The sequence below is a fragment of the Pyxicephalus adspersus genome, chromosome 1, assembly GCF_032062135.1.
Source record: "Pyxicephalus adspersus chromosome 1, UCB_Pads_2.0, whole genome shotgun sequence".
Lineage (NCBI taxonomy): Eukaryota > Metazoa > Chordata > Amphibia > Anura > Pyxicephalidae > Pyxicephalus > Pyxicephalus adspersus.
The window spans coordinates 59,610,033-59,621,878 of NC_092858.1; the positions used below are offsets into that span (position 1 = coordinate 59,610,033).

The following is an 11,846-nucleotide window of genomic DNA, read 5'->3' on the forward strand; positions in this document are numbered from 1 at the left end:
GTCATTCAAATTCCCCTTCTGATCACTCTGTGCTTTTTTTCCACTGTATGGCAGTTAGGACAGGGAACAGCAGGTGGCGCTGTGCCGGCTTCTTTCGCTCTGCTTTACAGACAAGAGAAGACACGATGCTGGCAGAGGAGAGAAAGAGACACGCTGCATGCAGCCAGAGAAACACGCAGGATCGGGTATCGGGCGAGTATATTATTTTAATTATTTTATAACACATTTGTTGTATAGGACGCACTAACTTTTCCCCCCCAGTTTTGGGGAAGAAAAAGTGCGTCTTATACGGCAAAAAATACGGTAGGTAGTTGCAGCCTCCTTTATTTTGTCCAATAATGGTTTAAGATGATGCTCCATTGTAAAAGAGCAATTCGAGCTTCATCTGAATCCACCGGACCTTTTTCCCATCATCCATATCAATAGCTTACCTAAATTTATAGTATTGTATCCTTCATTTTGAGTCCTAGATCTGGAGAGAAAAGGCCTAGTGTTCAGGTAATTCTGTCCGACAGGAGGGTGTAGTGTCCCCCAGTACAGTGATTTTCAACCACTGTTCAGTGGCACAGTGCTGTGCCGTGAGAGATCTTCAGCTGTGCCGTGGGAATTTGCCAAGTCAGGGGAGAATCGCCATGGTTACATGAATGTGAGTCTCGGAGCCCTGGCTCAGTTCTACCCTGCCTTAACCATTCCCTGCCATTAAACAGCAGCCGGCTACGTCTATAGGGATGCTGGGGATGTCTTTTTCAGGAGGAGAGCAGTCTGAGGTGAGCAGTGCTGGTTAGCTGTTATTTTTCTTGTTCAGCACATCATTCTCCTATGACAGGTGAACTGTAGCTTTCCTGTCACTATAGTCTTGTAGTGCAATGCCTGTGCAATGTTCTGCCATTCAATGTCTCATTAGCTCCAGTCACTTCTGTGTCATACTTGGTGTATATATATATATATGTTTAGCATTTTTTATGTTGGTAGATATTTTGATATTATTTTGATATATAGATATTTTGGTTTGGTCATTTAAAGTGTGGGCACCCCTGTCATAGTTACTGGCTTGTGGTAGCACAGGACCCAGAGTGTGACAGAGGAAAACAGAGGCTGCTCTCTCTCTCTCTGCTCACTCTCCCCTCTCTACAGTTGAGTCTTATTGCACCTTAGCTAGAACGTCTTTTTATGTATTTTCGTATAAATTGAAGGCATATACTCGTTTCTTTCCCTGTATCCAGTATCTTGATTTCTAATGGTTGTTAAAACTCCAACTTTCAGGGGATGTAAATATACACTCTTTTTTTGTAGAGTGGCTGCTGCATGTCACTTGACAAATATTTGACAAAGGCTTTAAAGCTGCCTCATTTTTTTGTGGCATCTTTAGATCAATGTTTGGGTAAAACATGTTACTGGGTACTGAAGAAACCATACACCATTCCAGAATTTAACTAAATGGAATAGAGATTTACATTAACAGACAAGAATGAAGAGTGCAAAAATATACCTACTAAAATATGACAGAGTTTGCAAAACGTGTATTATTTTAGAGCTTAGCCGGTTTTTAGCAAGTCCTGTGTTACAAATGTTAATTTCAGGATGTGGCAGAAGTAGTTTTGTTGAATTAAATGTGGGAGTCTCCAGGTTTGTTTCTTTAACCCCCCTAGCGCTCTGTCCAATTTTCTGTGCAAAAAAGCGTTACAATTTTTTTTTGCGTGGAAATTTATTTTATGTTGTAGGCCTGAGGTCGGCAAAGTTTTATGGCCATTTATGTGGTGGGTGGGAGCACACCAAGCCAGACCTGCCTAATGCAGGTCTATTTACTGCTGTGGCGGAAGAATCAACGCCGGCTGCGGTAAATAGGGAAACAACTGCAGGGGGGCGGCCGGCATTAGGAGTCACGGGTTGCCGGCCGGCATTAGGAGTCACGGGTTGCCGGCCGGCATTAGGAGTCACGGGTTGCCGGCCGGCATTAGGCCGGATCGGCCAGGGAGTGTTAGGCCGGAACGAACTACCGGCTAGGCCGTATCTGGCCTAAAGGCCGGAGTTTGCTGACCCCTGTTGTAGGCTATAATTCTTAGGCAAAACTCACCGAAATGTGTCCAATAGTTAATAAATTTAATAACAGACTTTAAAAAAAAAAATCTAAAAAAAAAATAGTTAAACATGCAAAATAACTGTACGGTAGCATATATATATATATATATATATATATATATATATATATATATATATCTGTGGGGACCAGCAGGACACCGGGGGACAGCGACAGAACAAGGTAAGTGGGTTTTAAGAAAGAATTGTATTGCAAGGTATGCAAGGTAAACAATATATATATTAAATTAAAAGTAACTCAGTATATTAACACAGTATATATATAAAAAAAATACTGGTTTAAGCATTTTTATTGTTGGTGGATCATTTTGACCTGGTCATTTTAAAATGTAGCATCCCTGATCCAAGTCTTCTAAACAGGCCCAGGTTTTCGTGAGTATAAATAAATTGAGAAACTATATTGTCATTATATATACTGTATTAGGCTACAGAGTGTCATTTTGTAACATTTTTGGTTTGTGGTGTGCCTTTAGGATTTTTTTCAAGGTTAAAAAATGTGCCATGGCTCAAAAAAGGTTGAAAAACACTGCCTTTGTAAATGCTTAAAATTACACACATACAGAGAGTACGCTCCAAATTCCTTGGAAATAGCACGCAGAAGGATATTAATACTTGACTTGTTTAATGGGTCACATAGATATCTGTAAGGGCACCTTGCAATGTTGGTATTGAGGACAGCACCTTGAATTTCCTAAACAATGTTCACAGGTGATTGTGTGCCCAGCAAATGATTTCCAAAAAAACAAGAAAAAAAATCTCTCCTGATTGTGTTGCCCTTAGAAAGATTTCCTCTCACTTATTGCCCTAGGAACAACCTAGGAGTTTTAACCCTTACCCAATCGGTCCTAAACTGTCCAAAAACAAAAAAAAAAAAATTCATTACATAAAGATTGTACAAAATACATACCTGTATGTAATGTCGCAGAACATAGATTATCTCTTCACTCTCTGCCTTTTCAGTCAGCAATTTATGAAATGTAGCAAACGATTTGGTGCCCACTTCAGCATAGAGAATGACTATTGGAGCAGTCTTAGTTAGGGTAGGGAACACATGGTCTCCTTTATATAAATAGGGCCTTGGCCTAAAAAAAAATAAGCAACGGGTATATATTATGATTATCTATACAGTGTATAAAAAGTAAACATACCCAAAAATATTTACACATAAATGGAACTTACCTTTCCAGTGCATCCTTCAAAAGTTTCTTAACCTGACTAGCCTTGCAGGTGTGACTTCCATGGATAGAGACAAACGCACTGCAACCATCTGGAGGGGGCTCATCAGATGCAATCTAAAATGTTAATAATTACATTTATACAAGATACTTTGCATTCCATTTTCACATGATTGTGTATTTCCTGATTGAAAGCTCATATTTGATTAAAGTTGGAGTATGTTTAAGAGGCTACAATTATGAGCAAGGTTAAGAATAAGCAAACATATGAATACCTAGCTTGAGCAAAGAATGATTTTATGGTATATGTGTGTTTATAAAGAATATATAACATAGAAACATAATTAGTATAGGCATGAATGTATGAAAATTGGAACCTAGTCTGCCAATGTATTGCCTTCGCTTGTTTCTTCATTCCTTCTTCATTAGTATGCAAATTGTATTAATTTTTTTAAATGGTTTATCTAATTTTAGAGATTTTATACAATTACAAATGTGTTTCTGTGCTTCCATGTGCAACTCAGGCAGAGGATCAGTCGTCTACAGTACTTCTTTTCCATAACTAGATATACGTTAAATTAGGCCAGCATCATAACCCACTTTTCTGAGCCCAAATTGTAATGGATGCACACCAAGCTTGTGCATGAACTGTAAAAGAAAACAACACAGTGATAACCTCATCTGTCATTCTGCTTTCTCCTATTGGAAAAATTCTGGACAGCCGATTTGCCGTTTTTGCTTACTGTACCTGTGAAGGGAAATGTAGATTAATCTTTTCCAGGGTATCATGCTGAGGAACATCAGTCTATGGGTTGTAATCAAGAAGGTGCAAAAATAAGCAATTATTTCCTCCATGCTTGCCTTGAGTACGGGTGGATCACTCAAGGACTTATGGAAGCTGTGGTGGTTGTTCTGAGCTACATAGCACTCTGATCTGCTGCACAGTCTAAACCCTTTCACAAAACAGCTTGGGAACATGAATAAGCTCAATTCTATCATATGCTTTTTGGCATGTTTGTTATCAGCACTGATTTGCTTACTGTAATGCTTTTTTTTCTCTCACACTCTAGATTGGCTACAGAGGGGACTAAAAGAAACCATCACGGAGTAAAGTTCAGATGCTTACACTGTTTCCATTAACAAAAATTGTGTATTTATGATTACAGCTGCATTATTTTGTGTATTTTATATTTATATCAGCTTTAGGTGCTCAGGCCTAGTGTTTTATATTAAGAGTTTAGGTAGGAGAAAGCTAAGCAATAGGGGTGTGGTTGTTCTTTAGTGTAAGAACAAAAAAAAAAAAGTTATGTTAAAACTGCATGTTTCCATTCAATAGTCCTAAAAATAATTGTAAAACAAAAATAAGTAAAAAAGGTCTATCTATAGCATATCATCCTCCTGTGGAGTTTATGTATTTTAGATGAACAATGGGTTGATTTTTAATACAACACATTTTTTGCCCAGAATTAATTACACCAGGCTATTTCTAGATGATTCCCCTAACACTGATCAAAGTTGCAGGTTCCAGCTCTGCAATAAAGGTTTATGTTTCATAACAGATTAATTTTTGCTGTACGTGCATCCAAATATTTAACTAAACGGGTTCCAACATTCAATCACAGGAGGCACAATAAAACTTAACTAGTATGAAAGCACACTTAGTCATATTTATGATGTACAATTGAAGTATACATAACCAACATTGTTTCAAGCAACTATGAGTTTTGAGTTACTGATAGACCTCCACTGTAATTTAAAATTAAAGGTCAGTTTTTTTTTATATAAATTTTAAATTTAACTTTAAGACATCTGCAGTATGGATATTCTGTATTTAAAACAACCTTTACCAATGGTCAAACTTGACCATTAACACAAAAAAATATTCAAAATATTTTTAATTACTAACTTATTTAGCATTAGATTACAGAGGTCAGATCACTGAAAGTAGAACCTGGTTGCTGTGGGTTGTTCCATTTACAAAACTGATCATCGACTTACAGTATAAAAGGATGTAAGACATACCAGTATATTATATATATTGGTGTCAATATGTAAACACTTTTCTTCCCAAGCCATTACCTTAAATCAAACTAGCCAGTACAAGTCCATCAGCCAAACCTTAACATATTACACATCTGCATCTACATTTTAAAATGTCAAAAGTTCCTACTTCAAATAAACAGAGCAGCGATGTGATATTTTGAAACAGGTAAATTATAGACATGTTTCTAAAGAAAAGCAGTATACAAGCTATAGCCAAAGTTTATACTTTATCCTTGGCTGCTGAATAAGTAGGGCATGGATACTCGGTGCCAATTACGTGGTTTGGTGTGGTATATTGCAATGCTTACAGCTACAGGACAATACACAGCTAAAAAAATAATCAGACAAGAACAGAGTCATCCAAAATAAAATTAAATAAGGTATGGAATGAAATATAGGATGGACAAAAGACAGAACAGGTATAATGAGAAAACATATGAAACAAATGTATTAGATGGAAAAGAAATCCACAATTAGGTTTTGTAAGTAAAGATTGCATAAAAGAGGCTTAAGTAGTAAGTAGGAAGGCTTAGAGAAGCATAAATGAACTCAATGGATTGATCATAATATTTTTTTAAAATTAATAATCTAATAATAATGTTTGAGAGATTAGATGCATACTGTATATGAACTGTCTTATAGTCAAGCATCACTAGTAGTAGAATAATAAAAAGACAGATACCTGTTGAAACATCTGAACAGTGGGAGAATAAGCCCTTATGGAAAAGGCAAATTTCATTAAAGTCATCTGAAGGTCTGAAAGGAATTGGCCAGCTTTCTTTAGTATAAGACTGTAAAAGGAGTGCTCGGAGTCTGAAAAATAAACAAAATAACATCAGAGACATTTAAAAAATTATGTAAAAGCTATAAATGTAAATATCTATGTTAAAGTGTAAGTCAAACTAACAACTATTACAGTACAGTGTTTATATTGAGGTTGTAAGATAAATTACATGTCAGGGACACATTTGTTTCTTTGAATGGTAGCCAAACCCAAGGATCAAATATAAGAACATAACATTTGGCAAATTACCAATGCTGAAATATTGTGGCTGCATTCATTTTCTTTTCTTTGTTACGCTTTTCACCTGGAAATCTTGCCAGTATTATTCATATATATATATATATTACACACACACACATATAATGTATCTATAGAGAATATTCAGGCGATTCTTCTCACTAAAATACTGCAGAACACTTCCCTCTTCTCCATAACATAGATAGGAAGGGGTTCTATATTCTAGCTGGAACTATTGCTGACTAATACCACTTAACAACATTTTTGACTTTTTGAACAAGGAAATATTGCCGTTTTCATAATTTCTTCTAATAAAAAAAGATCAATAGATTTATTACTCTACGGAGAAAAAACTAAATATATCATTGGCTGCTATTGCCCTCTTTAGTGGATACAACTTCTCATAGGCAATTGAATAACTCCCCACCTGTATCAGACATGAACTTGGTCATGCAAAATCTCTTCACTTGAATGAGGTTTGTGGGTTTCCCCACTACAATTTAGTTCACATCAGGGCTTTAAATAGGCCAATGTATTACCCTCCATTACTGCTTTCCAAGTCAATCCTTTGTGAATCTGCTAGTCTAGTTAGATCCTTTATACATTGACAGATTCATTTCCAGGTAACTTCCACTTTTGGCAGATGGCATCATATATTCATCAAGCGCACTTTGATACAATGCAGAACTCTTACCCAACCTGATGATTCCAAGTTGCTCATGTCCTGCGAGCCCAAAGATGCATCCACTTTGATACGATCTGTTGCTGTGAATTATTTTCCTTCCTTAATTGGCAATCTTTTAAAATCCTTTGCCAGACTAACATGTGTTCACAACCTTCTTCCTAAGAGCTTCCTAAAGCCCTTTTCATCTTGTCATGATGACATGACATACATCAATTGCAAAAATGAACACTAAATACCTGAGATTTAAATTAGACAGGCTTCACCTTATAAAGAGCTCCTAAATATTAACATCCAATCTGGAACAGTGAATTTAAATTCTTGGATTTGAACTGGAGATAAATTTAGGGCTGTACTTACCGTTCCCATGTGACATATCTGTCAAAATCTTTCCTTAATTTAGATTATGAGAATTAAGTATGCGTGAAACATGTTCTTTTTTTAATCTGTAGACGCTGTTTGAATGAACATCTAGGTTTTGCCTGTTCAAATAGGTTGAAAATCCTAGAGGTGTACTTAGTTTTTCACATGACAGCTAACATTCTGTGAAACAACAGTAATCTTTATACCAGAGTGGGTCATACAGGGGCTGACACCTGCCTACAGCTTTTTCCCACCCAGCTTAAAACACCTTCTGGGGAGAATACTGTGTAAACCCAAGAAGAAACAAATAAATTGGGCGAAAGTCTATTTTAGCAAAACTGTTAAAATTACAGCCATAACATATAATTTTATGTTATGACTATTACAATTTTAATAAATAATTTTTCTTTACCAGTAAACATTATATATTAGGACATTAATAATAATCACAGGACACCGTACCAGGAAAGCTATGATCCAGCATCTTTCAATGTCAACTCTTCATCAAAGATCGTTAGTAACTGAATACATTTTTACAATACAGGCCAACATTACACATTTAACCTAGACCAAAGCCCTGTACAGTTGTCAGATAGACCTAAATTGACTGTTGCTGGAAAAATTATTTTGAGATAGTTTCCGCTGACAGGTGAATGAGTGAATGCTGAACACACACAGCACTGTTCTGTTCTATAAAGCCACCAGGAAGGAGAACAAGCAAGAGGCCTGCTACACCATAGGAATGCACAGTGGTCAGGAGACCAATGTACATGTCAGATAATCAACAGAAGTGTGTACATAACTTAAAGCGATGTCCCTTCTGCAAGAAAATAACCTTACCTGCCTGATTTTGAAAGCAGAACTTTTGTTCTTCCTAAAGACCAAATAAGTGGCTGAAAGATGGGATAAGGAAACTTTTTTGAGGAACTCCAGCACAATGTGTCTATTTTTTTTTATTGTGAATACAACAGTGTTCCTCAACCAGGGTTCCTCCAGAGGTTGCTAGGGGTTCCCTGAGCAATGAGCAATTTGTAAATCTCAGGTCAGTTTAGGTTTCACCAATTATATCTTTGGCTATCTAGAAGGGTGGACTTTTACCCAATGGCCAGCAGTGTAAGTGGCATTCTTGCTACTACTTGCTATAAAGATCAAGAAACACTGGAGTACAGGTTAAAATGAAACAGCCTCCGCTGACACATCATTTATGTCTAAGGCTGCGTACACACAGTAGACTTTTGTCATTGGAAATGACCTTTCACAATCCTTTCCAATGACGAAAGACTCATGAACAAGTGCTGTACATAAAGTACCGTTCTGCTCTATCGAGCTGCATCAAACGAGCGCTGTACACAAGTCAGATTCTCCCAAAGCAATAATTGGATGGGAATGATCTGATGTATGTACTTAGCCTAAGACTGTGTATAGTTAAAACGGCAGAGTGGAGGCTTATATCAATACATTATAATTGTGGATTTGATATACAGCGTGCTGGTGTTTCTGCATACATGACGGGAAGGTACACACATCCCATACCAGACGTTTACAAGTACCCAGGAATCTGCCAAAGTCCAAAAAGGGGTAAACCAGCAAGATTTGAAAACAAATACTTGTTCCTAATAAACAGAATATAATGCAATTTACCTTTATTTTTATAAATATTCATCTCTTGCACTGTTCCCAAAAACTGCCAGAATTGATTATTTCCTTCTTCTGCAATAAACTCGCTGGAAACAGAAAAAGAAAAGCAAATGAAAAATAATGAAACACTACTCTGTAAGAGATTTATAAACGTGAGGTTTCATTATCATTTCACACAAACAATATATTAATATACAGCCAGCCATGAGTTAAGCAGTGATTATTCTGACATATCGCCACTGCCTGTCAGCTTGGTTTGAAGGGATAAAGGATAATGGTTATATGATGAATTAGCAAACATTGAGGGCTGACATGGTTTGCACAAACAAATTAAAGCACTTTTACACAAAGCATAGGATAACGTCACGGGATATTGTTATTGCTCCCTTGTAATTTGTCAAGATATAGACGATGCAAATAGATTGTGATTCACATAACAGTTTCTAACGTTTAAAAACAGATTATTTTATTGATGGTGAATGATAGTGCTTTGACAGGGATACCACAAACAGTAGATTGTCTTCATACAGGGGAAGTACTTACAAACAACGAAAACTAAAAACATATGCCATTGCCTCGCTGTGATTGGCAAGTGGAGTAATAAAGGGCCCAATAGGCAGCTTGTTTTGGGACCCCAGACATCAGGGGCAGCCAATCAGATTCAGATTTCCAGGTCTTTAGACATTGTTCAGGAGATGATCAGAACAGGCAGGCGTTGAATTGTTCCCAATAACGGCTTCCTGTGGGGTTATCAGTCATACACAATACGTATGAATATCCACTCACCATGGAGTTCTATCTGGGATATCTGCCACCATCATGAGTCATTTACAAAGTGTACACTGCATAAAATGTAATCATTGCATTCCCCAAATCTGTAGAAGTGTTTCCATGTCAGGAATACAACACTGTCTGTGTCCACCTAGCCTTACCCATGATTACACTGGTGGGGGGCATATTCTCCCATTATTAATAAACAGGATTAATATAGCGCCAACATATTACGCAGCACTGTACATTAAATAGGAGCCAGGGATACAATGGCACACACATAGGAACATGCACACAGCATCTGATGATGCACATTGCCTGACAACAGCAGTCAGGGACATTCTTACAACCTTTACCACACCTGGCTTCCAGTAATAGCGGGCTCTCTGGCCACTTGGCAGCCAAGCTTGCTGTCACCCCCTTGGCAGCTGTCTGACCAATGATACAAGCAAGGATAGAGGAAAGGAGGAGAGCGCTGTGCAGGGCAGGCATTGCAGCCACTCGGTGTAGACTAGGCTGGAAGGAAGCTGTGGTGTCAGTGAACTATGAGCACCGAGAAAGCCGCTCAGTCTAGAATGCCCGTGCACTGCAGACCGCTGTCCTGGCACAGCACACTGCTCCCGGTCTGCACAGGATACGCAGCATCCAGCCGCTTCCGGGAACCCCAGGCTGCTGTGTAAGACCCTCACAGCTTGACGTCAGACCGCCGGCTGCCATTGGTGGAGAGGAGCCGCTATTCTCGGTGCTGCCACCAATCAGAGAGCTGCAGCTGTCAGCTTCCAGAGCTCGCAGCTTGGTGTTGATGAGGTGGAGGATTGGGACACGTAGATCCCTGAGGATATCAGAGCCATGGCGCCCCCTGTGTGTGAGGGAGACAGGGGGTCTGATAATCGGCTGTATTAGCTGACAGCTACCTCTCCTAGCCATTCTTATCAGCTTCCTAGTGCATGACGTGATACATTCTAATAAAAATCACTTATCTCTTCCTTCTCCATTGTAAAGCTGGCAGTTTTGTTTAAAGAGGAACTGAACTGAAAAGTGCTTAAAACAAAAAAAAAAAAAATACACCTACCTTCAATCCCCCAGGGTCCAAGGTGTCTTCCATCGTGCCCTGCGTCGTCCCAGCATCCATCTCCAAACCGGCGCGTCGGGCGACTCCATCTTTGCCTCTTCTTCCTGGTTCTTCCTACGTCATCCGACCCTGGCACAACATTGGGTGACATAGGTTGGAAAAAACTTGCCGATCTCACTGCGCATGAGATGCTGGGACATGTGCAGAAGGAGCACCAAGGAGCCTCCCCGGATGTGTGATACAGGTATCCCAGACAACAAGTATCCCGGGAGGCCTCGTGCTCACATTCATTCTCATTCTCCAACTTATTCATTTTTTAGGCTCAGCAAAGGACCTAAAACATTCGGAGCAGGAATGGCAGGTCATCACGGACACTGTACCTATCAGTAGTATTTGTAAAAAATAATAATAAAAGAGATTTTTGGAAAAGTGTGTGTTATACTTATTTCCCAGGTTAATAGGGCAGAAATTCAGAGGCCCCCACATTACAGGGAGCTTCCAGATTTCACATAAGTTCACCCACAGACCCATATAACACAGGGATTCGGTTGTGGGAAACAAGGAAGGCTCTGATTTATGTCAAGAGGTAAGAGGGCTGCACACTTTTTGCCTTTTTCCTTTTTTTGGCAAGCCAGATTCCAGAGGACCTATTAATAGAAAGAAGGGAAGCACACATGCTTGCTACCCTTTTTCCTATCCATGAAGTCCCAAGCCTATTAGATGGTCTAGTTTTATAAAATATGGGGGACCCCACACGTCTCTTTTACATTTTTTTTTTTTTGCAACTTAAAAAAAAAACCTCTTGTAGCTATATAAATGTTTTTTGTCCTTTATACTAAAAAAATCACTCTCTCTCCTATATTATACCAAACCATGTGTGTTTGAGGGCCATTTCTGCATCACTATTGCATTTGTGTTAACAGACATTTGGTTGAGACTGATAATTTGGCATTGCTTTGTGCAGCAAAAAAACAGAGTTCTTTT

General features: G+C 38.5%; 1 protein-coding gene across 1 annotated transcript in view; it reads right to left on the minus strand.

The window, feature by feature from the left end:
- The window catches only part of UGGT2 (UDP-glucose glycoprotein glucosyltransferase 2), a 149,773-nt gene extending 139,174 nt beyond the window's left edge, over window positions 1-10,599 (minus strand). Inside the window, exons 1-5 of the mRNA XM_072400833.1 lie at window positions 10,152-10,599; window positions 9,023-9,105; window positions 5,998-6,128; window positions 3,277-3,389; window positions 3,005-3,179 (exon numbers count right to left, since the gene is read on the minus strand). Of these exons, the coding sequence (XP_072256934.1) occupies window positions 3,005-3,179; window positions 3,277-3,389; window positions 5,998-6,128; window positions 9,023-9,105; window positions 10,152-10,282 (633 nt within the window). The 5' untranslated portion in view covers window positions 10,283-10,599. The remainder of the gene's footprint in view (window positions 1-3,004; window positions 3,180-3,276; window positions 3,390-5,997; window positions 6,129-9,022; window positions 9,106-10,151) is intronic.
- Window positions 10,600-11,846: the final 1,247 nt, after the last annotated feature.